This window comes from Mustela putorius, unplaced genomic scaffold, assembly GCF_011764305.1.
Source record: "Mustela putorius furo isolate JIRA1106 unplaced genomic scaffold, ASM1176430v1.1 tig00000127_pilon_pilon_pilon, whole genome shotgun sequence".
NCBI lineage: Eukaryota > Metazoa > Chordata > Mammalia > Carnivora > Mustelidae > Mustela > Mustela putorius.
Genome location: NW_025421288.1, coordinates 8268452 through 8281568, shown reverse-complemented (window position 1 = coordinate 8281568; position 13117 = coordinate 8268452). Strand labels below are relative to the sequence as shown.

At 61.9% G+C, this 13117-nt stretch overlaps 1 protein-coding gene across 5 annotated transcripts in view; it reads left to right on the top strand.

Annotated features, from left to right (window-relative positions):
* Positions 1–949: 949 nt before the first annotated feature.
* Positions 950–13117, top strand: part of AHNAK (AHNAK nucleoprotein) — a 30403-nt gene continuing 18235 nt past the window's right edge. For 4 of the 5 annotated variants that reach the window (XM_045063441.1, XM_045063442.1, XM_045063440.1 and 1 more), the window contains exons 1-4: positions 950–1088; positions 11152–11250; positions 11531–11687; positions 12112–12299. In XM_045063441.1, coding sequence (XP_044919376.1) covers positions 11531–11687; positions 12112–12299 — 345 coding nt within the window. In that variant the 5' untranslated portion in view covers positions 950–1088; positions 11152–11250. Of the gene's footprint in view, positions 1089–10932; positions 11050–11151; positions 11251–11530; positions 11688–12111; positions 12300–13117 lie in introns of those variants that run through there. The other variant, XM_045063439.1, reaches the window with a different exon arrangement.

Sequence of the window (13117 nt, the reverse complement as noted above, 5' to 3'; positions counted from 1 at the left end):
GGCTGGGGAGCCGGAAGGTTCCCCGACCCGCACCCCATCATTAAGCGGTTAATAAAGTCTCCTGGATTAGAAGTGGCTGTGGGAAATGGCAATAAATCTGGAAACAGCGTCCTTGCAAGTGGGAAGGTGGGGGAAGGGCTCGAGTCAGAAGTGGGTAAGTAGAGGCAAGGCTAAAGCTGCCGCTTCCCTCAGGAGCCCGGGGAGGAGGGTGGGCTGCCGGCCTGACCGCCCGTGTCACGGCAGCGACAGGAGCAGCCCCGTGGTGCGTGGGGCACTGATGACTCCACGTGGACACCCTAACTCCAGGGGTGTGGCCAGCGTCTACAGACCGGTTTTCGGTAGCGGGGGGAGCTATGGGGGGTGCTCAGAAAGGGGGGTGACGGCGAGAAATGGGCGCGGCTGCATGAAGCTTGGGAACAAGAGAAGGGCCTGGGGCCTGGGATTTGAAGTTTAGATGCCTGGGTTGAGAGAAAACTCAAAGGTCTGAGTCAGGCTGGTGGTCGCGGCCGAATCACCCAAGCACCCGCCCCCCACCCCTCCAGCCGCTTTCTGAACCTCTTGGTCCTTCTTGCAAAGTGAGCTGATTCGCAGTTCCAGGTGGGAGGATGAGCCTCAGGGAGCTTCGAGGAGTTTCTGGTCGGGGAGACCACACACTGAAAACGTTGGGGGGCAGATCCAGGCGCCGGTTAGAGCAGGGGGCACTGGAGGGGGGGCGCGGTAAAGCAGCCATCGGACGCGCGACACCCCCTCGTTTCCGCGCCCCCCAGCGCCCCCTCCCCCCAGCCCCCCAGCCGCCCGCTCCCGGGTCCGCGTCGGGTCGGCCCGCTGGCCCGTCCCAGCCCCACTCCGGCCCCGCCCGGCCCCGCCCTCTCCCCACAGCTCCGGGCAGACCCGCCCGCCCGAGCCGGAGTTACAAGAGCCGCCTCCGCGCGCGGGGGCCCGGCCACTCGGAGCAGCTCCGCCGCGGGGACTGCACCGCCCGCCCTGCCGGACCCGCCCCGACCAGGGCTCGCCGCCTGCAGCAGCCGCAGCACCGCGACCTGGGGCCCCGCGCGGGCTATGGCTGTGCCCAGGGGCTGAGCGCGCAGGTAGGGACACCCGGCGCACCGCGGCGCGGCGGGGACGCGACTCCGAGAACGGGTCGGGGGAGGTGGGTTTCAGGGCAGGGGCGAGGCGCTCGGGCCGAGCGCACTGCGGGGATTCAGTGTGTAGCAAGCGGGGCACCCCGGCGCCGCGCGGGGAGGCGACGCGTCGCGCCCTGGGAGCCAGACTCTGCCTCCGGAGTTGGGGCGCAAGTTGGGCAAAGTTGGAAAATCGCTCCGAAGCGGGTATTGCTCCAGCCCTTATTTCTCTCGAGAGCTGAGCGTTGGTTCTGTTGCACGGCGCGGCGCGCGGTTCCTGGCCTGGGGGTCCCCTGTGGGTCCCCGTCCCATCCCCTCCTTCTCCCTGGGGCGGCGGCTCAAGCACACCGCTCCCGCTCCTATTCCGTGTTTACTGGAGAAGTTTCCGAGGTCGCTGCCGCGGCCCCTCGGCCCCTCCCGGAGCCCCCGCGCCCCTTCCGCGGTCCCTCCCCGCTCCCCACACCTCCGCCTCGACCGAGCGCCCGGAGTCCTCCCGGCCCCACCCAGTTCTGCACCACCAGCCTCTCCCTTTCTCAGCCCCCCTCCAGCTGCCCCGCCCTAGTCTGGCCCCTCCGCGTCCCCCGCTCCAGAAGTCTCCCTTCTTCCTCCAAGGCCGCGCTGCCTGAAGTTTGCTGTGCGCCTCGGGACGGGACGGGTGGGAGTGGGGGTGGGGGGCGTAATTAGGGAGATTCCAGCGCTGGGGTGGGCGGGGAGGGGGGGGAAACTGTGCGGCGGCCCGGCCCCCGGCACCGCCCCTTCCCATTCGGGGGCGGCGCGCTCTCCCCTACCCCACTCCCAAACCCGTCCGGGCGGGATGGCCCCCGCCCCAGCGCCTGGCACGGCGCCAGCAGCCTGAGGAATGTGGTGGTTGGAGCCGCTGACTAATTCAAACCAGAACTCGGGGGGGGGGGGAGTGGTGAGGGGCGAAGGGGAGGGGGAGGAAGGGGCTGTGTGCGGGAGGTGGGGGCAGGAGCCAGCTCCGCGCGGGAGGAGGGCTTAGCCGCCGTCTCTGTACGAGCGATGCGCTCCAGGAGACGGGGCTGGGGGACGGGGTCCGGCCGTGGAGTTGGAAAGGCCGAGGGTTTAGGGTGTGTTCGGAGAGCCGTGTTATGTAAGGCTTTCCCAGGCGGGGAGAGGGTGTGCAGTATGTGAGGGCCTGGCCCTCCGTGGCTGGCCCGGGCGCCCCCTGCAGTGCCAGGGCCCGGGATGTGGGGGCGCAGCCCTGGGCGGCGCTGGCCACGAGGGACACGTGGGGTCTGAGCAGGCCTGGCGGTGCTCCTTGCGTGGGAGGGGAGCCGAGTGGGCAGACTGGGCACCTCGCAGCTCGGGCTGGGCGCCTGCACCAGGTGGGGGACGGCCCTGGCGCCTTTGCACAATGTGGTGTGCGTGGTGTGGGCTCTCGCCTTTCACTGGGTGTGGCTGCAGAGAGGGGGCGGTGGGTGCCTCCAGGGAGCCCGCGGAGGCTGCTCAGAGCCCTGCTAACGTGCAGTGGATTTATGGAAAGGCGGAGTGGGACCATCCCCTATTGGTGGTGGTGGTGGTGGGGGGGGATCCTTAGAGAGTGACCTGGAGTTTGCAAGAGAGAAAAAGAGTGGGATATTTACCTCTGTATCCCTGGCGCAGCGCTGGGCTCCCAATAATTGGTTTTGAAACAGTTTCCCCTGTTATGATCCAGCCTCCAATGAGGGATCACTTGCCTTTCCTTCCCCCGGTCCAGCACTGGTAGGGGCTGGGTTGGTCTCACCCGACCCAGTGAGAGGGTAGGGGCTAGAGTGAAGGCGAGGGCTGGGAGTGGCCGGGAGGAGACTGAAGATGCTTTGGAAGGCGTTTTCAGGCCTCCACACTTAGGCTGCCCATAAAGTAGGGGGGCAGATTCTGCTTTCTTCTCCCTCTCGGCCTCTGCCCCGCCTTGAGGGAAATCCCTGGGGCAGGGTGTGGCACTCACTTCCTTTCCGAGGCGGAATGGGGGAGGCTTCCTTCTCCTTGACCCAGAGGGATGATGGGTTGGGCCAGCACAGGGTAGGTAAGTGGGCAGAGTGAGGAGCAGAAGGGCGCCCCAGGCTTCGGGGGTATGTCCTTGCTCTGAGCGGTGAGCTGCGGTGTGAAGGAGGCGGGCTGGGCAGGGAAGGAGAGGACCTGGGACCGGGAGAGCTGGGCTAGCAGAGGACACAGGGTCTGCGAGCTTCAAACTGGGGACTGGAGGGCGTCTCAGCCCCTCTCTAAGGCTTTGCCCTGAAAAGCGTATAGGCGGGAACATTGGTCATCGGACAGGGACGTGTAAGGTGCCACGTCCGTCATGTGGGGCTTCGTGCTGGGGGTTCGGGAGGCCTTTGCGGTGAGCTAGGGGTCCTTGTCTGGGCAACCCCTTGAAGAGATAACCCCACAGAGCTGGGACTTGTACCAGCCAGGCTTAGTCCAGGGCCCAGGGTGAGGCCCGAGAGAGTAAACCACGGAGGACTCGCGGAGGGAGACGGCCAGCAGCAGACAAGCGCAGGGAATGGGCTGGGGGTCTCCAGGGTCGCATGAGTCGCAGAGAGGCCCTGGGTGGAGGTGACCAGGCATTGGCCCGGCTAGATTCTTTGGCTTAACTTGGAATCGGCTGGCTGGCGCTGGTGGAGACACCGCCAGAGCCTGAGGAGCTGGTTTGAGAGGTTGGGGCAAAGCTGTGGGGGTGGAGGGGCGTGTGGGGCTCTGGGGTGTGGTCACCACCTTCCTCAGAACTTGGGAACCGCCTGGGGACAGACAGAGATATACCAGGAGAGCTAGTCCTACTCGCGATGGGAACTCTCCCACTTTAGGCTCTTCCCGCCCCCCCCCACTGCTCCCCAACACCCCCAGGTTTCTCTCCCTGGAGCTGGGCTGACCTCCTGCTTGGGCCTGAGGAGGGGAAGGGAGAAGGTCTAGAATGTGCTGGCTTCAGTCAGGTGGAGGCGGTGGCCATGTCTAGGGCCTTTTGCTCTCTTTTCGTCCCCCGTGGGTTTCATCCAGGCTCGCAGGGAGCTGGCCTGTGACCATCCTGTTGGCACTCCAGGCCTTCCTGGGCAGGCTCGGTTTCCTCCGTGCATGGTGGCCTGGGGAGTGAGGGGGCTCCTGCGTGGATGGGCCACGGTGGGGCACGTGCACATGAGTTTGATAGAGCCCCCCCCAGCCCCAGTTCCCACCGGGAGGACTCCTGGGCTGTTGCAGCTGCGGGTCTCGCTTGCATCCAGGTGGTGCAGTTTCACGGTGGTCTTGCGTCCCTGTGACCCCTAGTGTCCTAGCGGTGAGGTGTGATCACCCGCGGGAGGGTGTTCCTCTGCTTGCACCCCGGGCTTCCAGGGCTGGGGACAGCAGTGGGTCTCTGCCCTGGTGCTGGAGGTTGCGCAGGGGCTGTAGGTAGGGGCCAGAGTCGGTTTCTGCGTCCTGGATAGCTTCTGGGCCCTGGAGTTTGTACCGGGAGGTCCTCAGGAGGGCGAGGCTAGCTCTGGGAACGAAGCCCTCGTTGAGTGATGCCGAGAGGTGCTGCACACGGCTGGTCGGGGAGGGGCATCCTGTCCCGTCCCTGGAGGCCCGAGCGGAGATTCTAGGGGAAGGGGAAGTGCCTGGAGCTGATCCCGGCTCCGTGTCCTGGCTGGGCTGGGGGGTGGCTCCTTGGCCACTGCGGAGCGGCGGTGGCCGGGCCCTGCGCCCCTGCACTGGCGGGGTGTGACCGCTGGGCGGAGAGCTCCCCTGTGGTTGGGGAGTTTCTGCACCCCTGGCAGCTCGGGGCGGTCATCATCCCCCAGGGGGAGACAGAATGTTCTTCTTCACCACCCCTGCCTCGCAGAGGGTGCCACCGCCAGACTTGGTGTCTTAGTCCCAGCGGTCCTGGGGAAAAGCTCTCTACTCCCGGGCTGTGTGGCCAGGGGCGGGGACTTGCGGCTGGATAGTGGGCTGCTGTCCCCGTCCCCTGTCACAAGGAGTAGGGGAGTCCCTCTCGGTCATGAGTGGAAGAGGGAATCTCCCTCCTTGCTGGAAGAGAGAACTTGGAGCTTGCTCCGGGGGGTTGGGAGGAAGCTGTGTGCGGAGGGCCAGTGGGGAGAGCTGGAGAGATCAGCTGGCCTGTAGGGTCTGAGTGGGGCTCCTCTGGACGTTGAGGTGGGGGTCCCCTGGTGGGGCTGACCTGGAGGAGAGGCTGGAATGACCGAGCTGGAGGAACTCCCTGCTGGTGGGAGTTGTGGGCTGGCCCAGTGGCCCAGGTGGCCGGGGAACAAGAAGATAGGCGCACACAGGTAGAGGGAGACATAGACTCCGGGCACCAGGCTGACAGATATAGGTGCCTTCCATGATGGGCAGGTCCTGGGGCTGCCCAGACAGGTGTGTGTTGGGAACTGGGGAAGGCAGGGCTGTGGGCCTGCTCAGGGCTGGGAAGAGTGGGGAGCGGGGCTGATGAGCGTGTCGGCGTGCACGTGGCCTGTGCGCATCCTTTGTCTGTCTTTCTGGGAATGTCCCTCCAGTGCCTAGGTCGCCTGTGTCTTGCAGCATGTTAGTCATATTCTGCCTGATAATCCCACCTCCCCCAACACACAACATGCCCCCTTGGGCTGTACCCCCCAGGATGAGCTGAGTGTAAATGTTCTCGATGGCCGGCTTTGGCTGTGGAGATTACCGAGCTGTTCTCCCCCAGTTCGAATAGGCCCTGCTGTTTTCCAGACGACAAGAGTTCTGGCAGCGGCCTCCGTGGAGGTCTGTTCGGAGCCTTGGGCCCCGGAAGCGAACCCAGCCCTGTGTGGGGCAAGGGTCTGTGCTGTTGTGGCTGTTCCCGTTCCCGAGTGAGTGGAAGCATGTGTCTTGCCCTGCTGGTGCCTTTCTCTGGAGTGGGTCTTGTGTCCCGCAAGCCCCAGAGGGGATGACCCTCATGTCCTTCACTTGCTGGGGCCCCAGAGAGCCTGGCGGTCGGTGAGCTGGGGTCTGTGTGGCTCAGGATTTCTGACTCCGGGGACCTCCGATCCTGGCTTCCAGGTTGCTTGGGACTCTCTGCCCATCCGGGTGTGCTGTCCCCAAGCTGCTGGCCAGGAAGTGGCTGGTGTGTGGGCCCAGGAGACTGGTGGGCACTAGCCCTCGCTCCTGCTGCTTGTGGCCCTTGAAAGGCGTCACGGCTCTCTGGGTGAGTCTCCTGGTGCTTCCGGAGTCTCTGGGTCCCCTAGGAGAATCTCAGCTCCTCCCTTTCTCCAGGTTTATGCCCCTGTCCCTGAGGCTCCCTCCCACCATGTCTCCCTCTAGGTGTGCATGGAGGTCCCTCCATCGCCCTGTGGGTGTCTCTCTGGCCCTCCTGCATTGTAGGTCTCTGTCTTCCGCATACCTCCCGTGTGCACTCCTCCACCCAGGAAAAGACTGTTTGCTCTGGCGTCACAGAGTCGGAGAAGCCTGGGCTCTCGCATCTCAACCCCAATTCGCACTTGGGCAAGTCATCTTACTGCTCGAGGCCTGTCGTTGCATCTCTAGAATAAGCACATTAATTATTAACCACGTAGGGTCGTCTGGGGTCCAGTGAGACCCCTGGCGTGGAACTGCAGGAGCTCGGCCAAATTCTCTGCTTCTGTCCGTTGAGGGTTTTCTCTCCATGCAGGGCTTTCTCTTCCTGTTCGCTGTCTGGTGTTTATGGGAGTAGAACACCCCTCTGGGTGTGTCTCCCTTTTCTTAGAATGTCCTTTGCGCGTCGTCCTGTTAGAAGCGCTGGGGACTTTCCCTCTGCTGGAGGTCTCTACCTGGGGGGGGGGGTGTGAGTCATTTCGTTCTTCCTGGCTCACGAGGTGCTGCTCCCTGGCTTGTGCAGCTGGTGGGTGTGATGACCCCTGGGCCTGCTGTCACGCGGGGTAGAAGTCCCACTGCTGTCGGTTCCTCCCCGCGGTGGGGGGAGCACTTCTGTCTCCCGTGGAGCATCACCTCCTGTATTCCTGTATCCATCATGCTGGGCATATGCTAAGACTTACACCCCTCGGGTGTGCGTCTTCAGGTTTGGCGGACAGAGGCCTGGAGGTCGACGGGCCTGTCTCTCCAGCAGTGGGGCCTCTGCAGGTTCCTGCCATCCTGACACTGTAGAGGCCATTTTTGGCTGCAGCGGCAGTTAGGCTGGGCCCCCTCCCTGGCTTCATACCGGCTCTTGGGGTTGGAAGGGGCTCTGTTCCCTAAGTGCAGGGGAGGGGGAAAGGTGCTCCTTTAGACGCCACCCCTGGCCTAGACCTTCTGCCCTGGGCAAAGAGTCAGCTTCTGGGATCTGCCCGTGTTTCATCCCTGCCCCCCTCCCCCAAATCCCTGGTCCGCAGAGGTGGTGCACGTCCTTTATGCAGGGTTTTTTTTTTTTTTTTAAATGTATTTATTTGAGAGAGAGCGCGTGCGTACAGGAGCAGGGAGCAGGGCAGAGGGAGAGGGAGAAGCAGACCCCGCCCGCAAGCAGGGAGCCTGATGCGGGGCTCGATCCCAGGACCCCGAGATCGAGACCTGAGCCGAAGGCAGACGCTTCACTGACTGAGCCACCCAGGGGCCCCCTCTTTGCAATTTTGAATTAACAGGATGGCCTCGTTCTTCTCACGCTGCTTCTGGCCTGAGTTCTGGTGTCCCCCTAGTCTCTGCCTCACAGATGGAGTGGACATACCATCTCGCACTTTCTCTGGCCTCAAGGCGGCCCTCTGTCTAGAGGGTCCCCACTCCGGTCTCTCCCATCACCAAGGATACTGTGAGCCAGTGTCAGAGGGACCTCGGGGTGGGGAGCCAGCAGACCAGGGGTCTGGGGCCCTGGCACTGTCCTGTCCTGACCTCTCTGGACCTCCCCCTCTCCTTCTGTAAATACCAGACGGTGCCGTCCCTGCGGGGCTTTGTGCAGTGGCAGAAACGTTCCACATCTGCCATGTCTAATATGGTAGCCCTGTGGTTGGTGAGCTCTTGAAATGTGGCTACTGCAAGCAATAAACTAACAATTCATTTTAACTTAATTTAAATTTAAATAGCCACATGTAACTACCATGTCAACAGCAGGGCTATAAGGTGTCTTCTAGCTCCAAAGACTTACGACACTTGGCCAAATGTGCAGAATTCCACAGAGTTCCAAAGACCCTCTTTTGAGTAGCCACAGGGCAGGATCCTCGGTCCTTGGGGAAGCCTGGCATCACCTGACCTATGTAGGAAAAGAAGGGCCCGTCTGGGCTTGGCACAGGCTTCGAATATGTGGGAGAGACTGAGCAGTGGGACTCAGATGCGGAAAACAGACCCTTCCCACCCTGGTCTCACCCCCCCCCCCCCCAGCAGCACCCTTGTGTGCAGCCACCTGAATAGCCCAGAGCAGAGGAGGGAAGGGAAGTTGCTCAGAGCCCTGGGCCAGGGCTGGCAGGGTGGTTGAAACCCCTCCTGGCCAGGAAGCCAGCAGGTGCCCTGTCGGGGCCAACCTGCAGCCCCTGGTACCACGGCTCCTGTTCTCAGGGGCTGTGGACCCTTCATCACTCACGATGGCTCCCCCCCCCTTTTTTCAAAGATTTTATTTATTTATTTGACAGACAGAGATCACAAGTAGGCAGAGAGGCAGGCAGAGAGAGTGGGGGAGGCAGGCTCCTTGCTGAGCAGAGAGCCCGATGCGGGTCTCAATCCCACGACCCTGGGATCATGACCTGAGCTGAAGGCAGAGGCTTTAACCCACTGAGCCACCCAGGCGCCCCTTCTCCCCTCCTTCTGAGCTGTTGGCTAGAGGTGCATAGCAAGTCCTTCCTGAGCCTCTGAGCTGTGCTTCTGGGGATTCCTGGCCTGGGGCTCCCTTCTCAGGAGCTGGCCTGGAAGCCAACTACCTGTCTCCACCGGGGCCCCAGCCCCTCTGGCACTGGGGGCTCTGGCCAACGAAGCACTTTGTCCATGGGATTTTAGGCGTGACCCTTTGCATGTCTGGAGCTGCTGCAGCCTCCCGTGACTCATGGGGAAGGAGGGAGGGTGGGGACGAGCTGTGGGCGAGGGTGAGCTGGCGCGCTGTCTCCGCCCCTGCTGGCTGGGGACCAGGATGCTGGCCGAGAGAAGGGGCCTGCTTTAGGAGGGGAGCTAGGCTGGCTGGTGACTTCAGAGAGCTGAGAAGCCCTTGGGCTGGAAGGCTTTCCTTCCCTGCCCTGCCTGGCTCTCTGTCTGCAGGGCTGGCTACTTGGTGCTGGACGCTGGGGGCAGGCGCCTTAAAGTCGTGGCTTTGCTGTTTGCAGGGGTCAGTGTGACTTCCCCTAGCGGCTGCTGGCCTGGAGGGGAAGAGGCAATTCCCTTGCTCACCCTCTGTGGCTCTGCTCGCCTCCTAGGCAGCGCCCATGTCCTAAATTCTGCATGTGTGAGTTCAGAGGGTGGAGGACTGGGGGTCCAGCTGCTGTCTTTGCCCATGCTGTGTGATCAGCCTGACACCAGAGCTGCGACGCACCCATGAATTTCTGGGGGGATCCAGTCCTGTCCTCAGAGGCAAACAAACTCTTAACGCTTTCAAGAGCATTGGCAGATAATAGGTTCTCTTTGCCCCGTTCTTTCCTTCCATGTTTCATCCCCCCCAGGAGGCTTCCCAACCTTCTAGAACATTCTGAGGCTAAATGGGTCACACCCAGAGCACCTTGCTCATAATTTATATCCAGGGCAGGAACGAAGTCTTTTAAATCTCCCCATCTGGCACATGGCGCGCAGTCAGTGAGCGCTGGGAGAACGTGCAGGTGAAGCTCGCGACTGTCTAACGCAGCGCGCGGCGCAGGGCTGGGCTGAGCAGAGTCCGTCCCTTGCCTGTTTTCTTTGCGGCGTCTGCTCCAGTGCTGGCTGTGCAGGAGGCCATCAGCATGCATGTATTTATCCATCTTTGACAAAGTTCTGAAAGTCAACAGCTTCTGGGTGGGGCTCTGGGCGAGGCCCTGCCTGAGCTTTAGCATTCCCGGCCTGGTTTCACAGACCGGCTTCTGGATGACTCCGGCCCTGCTGTTCTGCGTGGGTGGCCTTAGGCTGGGGCTGTTTCCAGAGTCCTGCCTTGTGTCTTCCCAGGGCAGCTCTGCAGCTGATAGCTCACCCTGTGGCCGGAGGGCATCTTTGCTCCTATGGGGGCCTGGCTCCTGGCGCTGTGTGGGCAGCCAGGTGGGCCCTGACTCACTGTGTCCCCGAGGCTCTGGGGCGTGGGCTGGCTGGGGGTGGGGCGGCGGCGGGGTTGGGGCTTCTTTTGTTCAGCCCGTTGCACCTGGAGCTCCCAGCTGGCGAGGGTCCCCCTGGTCCTAAGGACCGGGTTGGATCAGGTGACTGACTCACTGTCAGCCGGGGAGGGAGGGCACTGCTGTTCCTGCTCTCAGGCCTCCCGTGCTGGAGACCCCGAGAAGAGGAGTCTCACGCTGGTTAAGGCTACAGACCTGATGTGCTGTAGGGGAGAGAGTTGCAGGCTCAGAGCCCAGGGGTGGTGGCACGCTTATTGCAGACCTCACATCTCAGTCTCTCCATCCATAAAACGGGGACATGGTCTCCTTCCTGGAGCTGTTACAAAGAACTACTGAGAATGGGTGTTTTGTGAAACTCGTGGGCACCTGGGTTTTTTCATACCCTCGAGCACTCTCTCCTTCCCTCCTCATGGAGCTCCTGCATCCTCTCCGTTTTCACAGAGGAGATGATGTTCAGAGAAGTTGAGTGACTTGGCCAGGGACACACAGCTGGGAGGGTGCAGAAACCGGGTTTATTTTATTTTTATTTTTTTAAGATCTTGTTTATTTATTTGAGAGAGAGAGGGAGAGAGAGCTGGAGAGCAGAGGCTGAAGCAGGCTCCCTGCTGAGCCGGGAGCCCGACATGGGGCTGGATTCTAGGACTCCAGGATCACAACCCGAGCCAAAGGCAGATGCTTCGCTGAATGAGCCACCCAGAGGCCCCAGAGCAAGGGTTGAGACCAGGGTTTATATCCGAGTCTGGCCTCCCCGAGCCCCGTCTCCACGATCCCAGGTTGGAGAGTCATGTATGAACGAAGGGTGTTGAAGTAGGGGAAGGTTGGGGTTTCGGTGTGGCCCCCGTTGAGCGTGAGCATCTCTGTCTCCTTCTCCCTAGACTGTGTGACCGACATTCCCGACGAGAGAGACTAAGAAGAGAGGAAGGAGGGGCGGGCTCCTGGCAAGGCATCGGCTCCTGAGCGGAGTCCTGCAAAAGGTCCATGGGAGGGAGGGTGTGCCGGAGGGGAGGGGGGGGTGGGACCAAGGGTGGGTGGCATCGGGAAGTGGGGCCTGCGTGGAAGGGATGAGGGGCTGGTTGTTGCCGAGGTTGGTCGCAGCCTGTGTTCACTTGCCAGGGGGACCACTTCCACGGCAGAAGCAGGCACGGCCGCGTCACCCCCCGGGGATTTACAGCACTGGCCAGCCTTGGCTTTCTTGTCTCCTCATGCTCTCGAGCCCCCACTGTCCTGAGCCCCCATTTCCTTACCTCACCCCAGATGGAGAAGGAAGAGGACACGACCCGGGAGCTGCTGCTGCCCAACTGGCAGGGCAGCGGCTCCCACGGGCTGACCATCGCCCAGAGGGACGACGGCGTCTTTGTGCAGGAGGTGATGCGGAACTCCCCTGCGGCCCGCACGGGGGTGGTCAAGGAGGGTGAGTTACCTCAGGGTGTGGGCTGGGTGCCGGGGTGGTTTGGCTGAGGGGGGCGGTGGGAAGGCCACAGGGGCTGGTCCCAGTGACATTAGGACGGTCGGTACCCAAGCCCCACCCTCGCCTCCCCTGCTCGCTCAGTGTCACTTGATCCACACAGTCCTCAGGGACAGCGGTTCTGGAGGGTGGTGGACACATCATCCTTAGGGCCTACTCCACTACCCAGGAACTCTGCCGCTTTGGGCGAGTTAGTGGGCCTCCCTATGCCTTACTTTTCTTCATCTGTGCAATGGGTATTACCACACCTGTAGGCTTGTCACGACACGCAGTAAATGCAAGTCAGCTCGAGGGCCCAGCCTGTGGTGGTCGTGTGCTGTTCTCCCGAGACCCTGCGGGTCTCACCTGCTTCTTGCTCCGCCCTGCTCAGGGGACCAGATTGTGGGTGCCACCATCTACTTCGACAACCTGCAGTCAGGCGAGGTGACCCAGCTCCTGAACACCATGGGACACCACACCGTGGGCCTGAAGCTGCATCGCAAGGGGGACCGCTCCCCTGAGCCCGGCCAGACCTGGACCCACGAAGTCTTCAGCTCCCAAAGCTCCGAGGTGGTTTTGGTGAGTGCCTGGCCGGCCCATCCGTGCCCTAAACCACGCCCCCCCGCCTCCCCCACCAGGCCACACTGACCTACTGGCCACTTCCTGAGCCTCATGTCTGCCTACGGGACCTCCCTGCGGTTCCCTCTCCTGCTTCTCCCCTGCCTCTCTCTTGAGCCAGACGGTGTGCTCGTATCCGTGTGTAGCGTGTGGCTGCCATTGACCCTGAAAGCCTTCCGTCAGTGGGTCCAGAGTGCTGCAGCGTGGAACCCGCTCACGCTGTCTGGCCCTAGAGGCCAGGAGGACAGTCAGTGCTTTGCAAGATTCATCAGAACAGTCTCACAGGTTCCCTGCTCTGCCTTCCAGGTGCCATTTTTCTCATTCCAGAGGCCTGGACTCATCTGTGAGTCAGAGGCCGGGCAGCAAAGCACCTGGCGGGGGGGACGTTTCTTTGCTCCTTGATGGCTTGTTTATTTAACATATAATGGGTCCTCAAAGTGAAAGTATTAATCCAAACACAGCGAGTCTCCACCAGCGCTTTCTGACAGGTCACTGAGAGGATTCCTGTCCCCTTATACAAGCCCGTGAGTTGAGAATTGAGAGCCCAAGGGCCAAATCCATGCAGAGCTGGGAGGCATCCCTGGGACTTGACAAGCCGATTGGAATCTAGAATTGATTGATTATAAATCCTTCTTCCAGACCGCAGAAGGCAGGAGTCTACCCTGCTTCTCTCCCGCATAGCTTTTACTTCCCAGAGTTTCCCCAAATAATTTGTTTCCCTCCTGTGATGTGGCTGTCAGCCCCTTTCCTCACCCCTCCATGTTCTGCCCCAGGAGGCT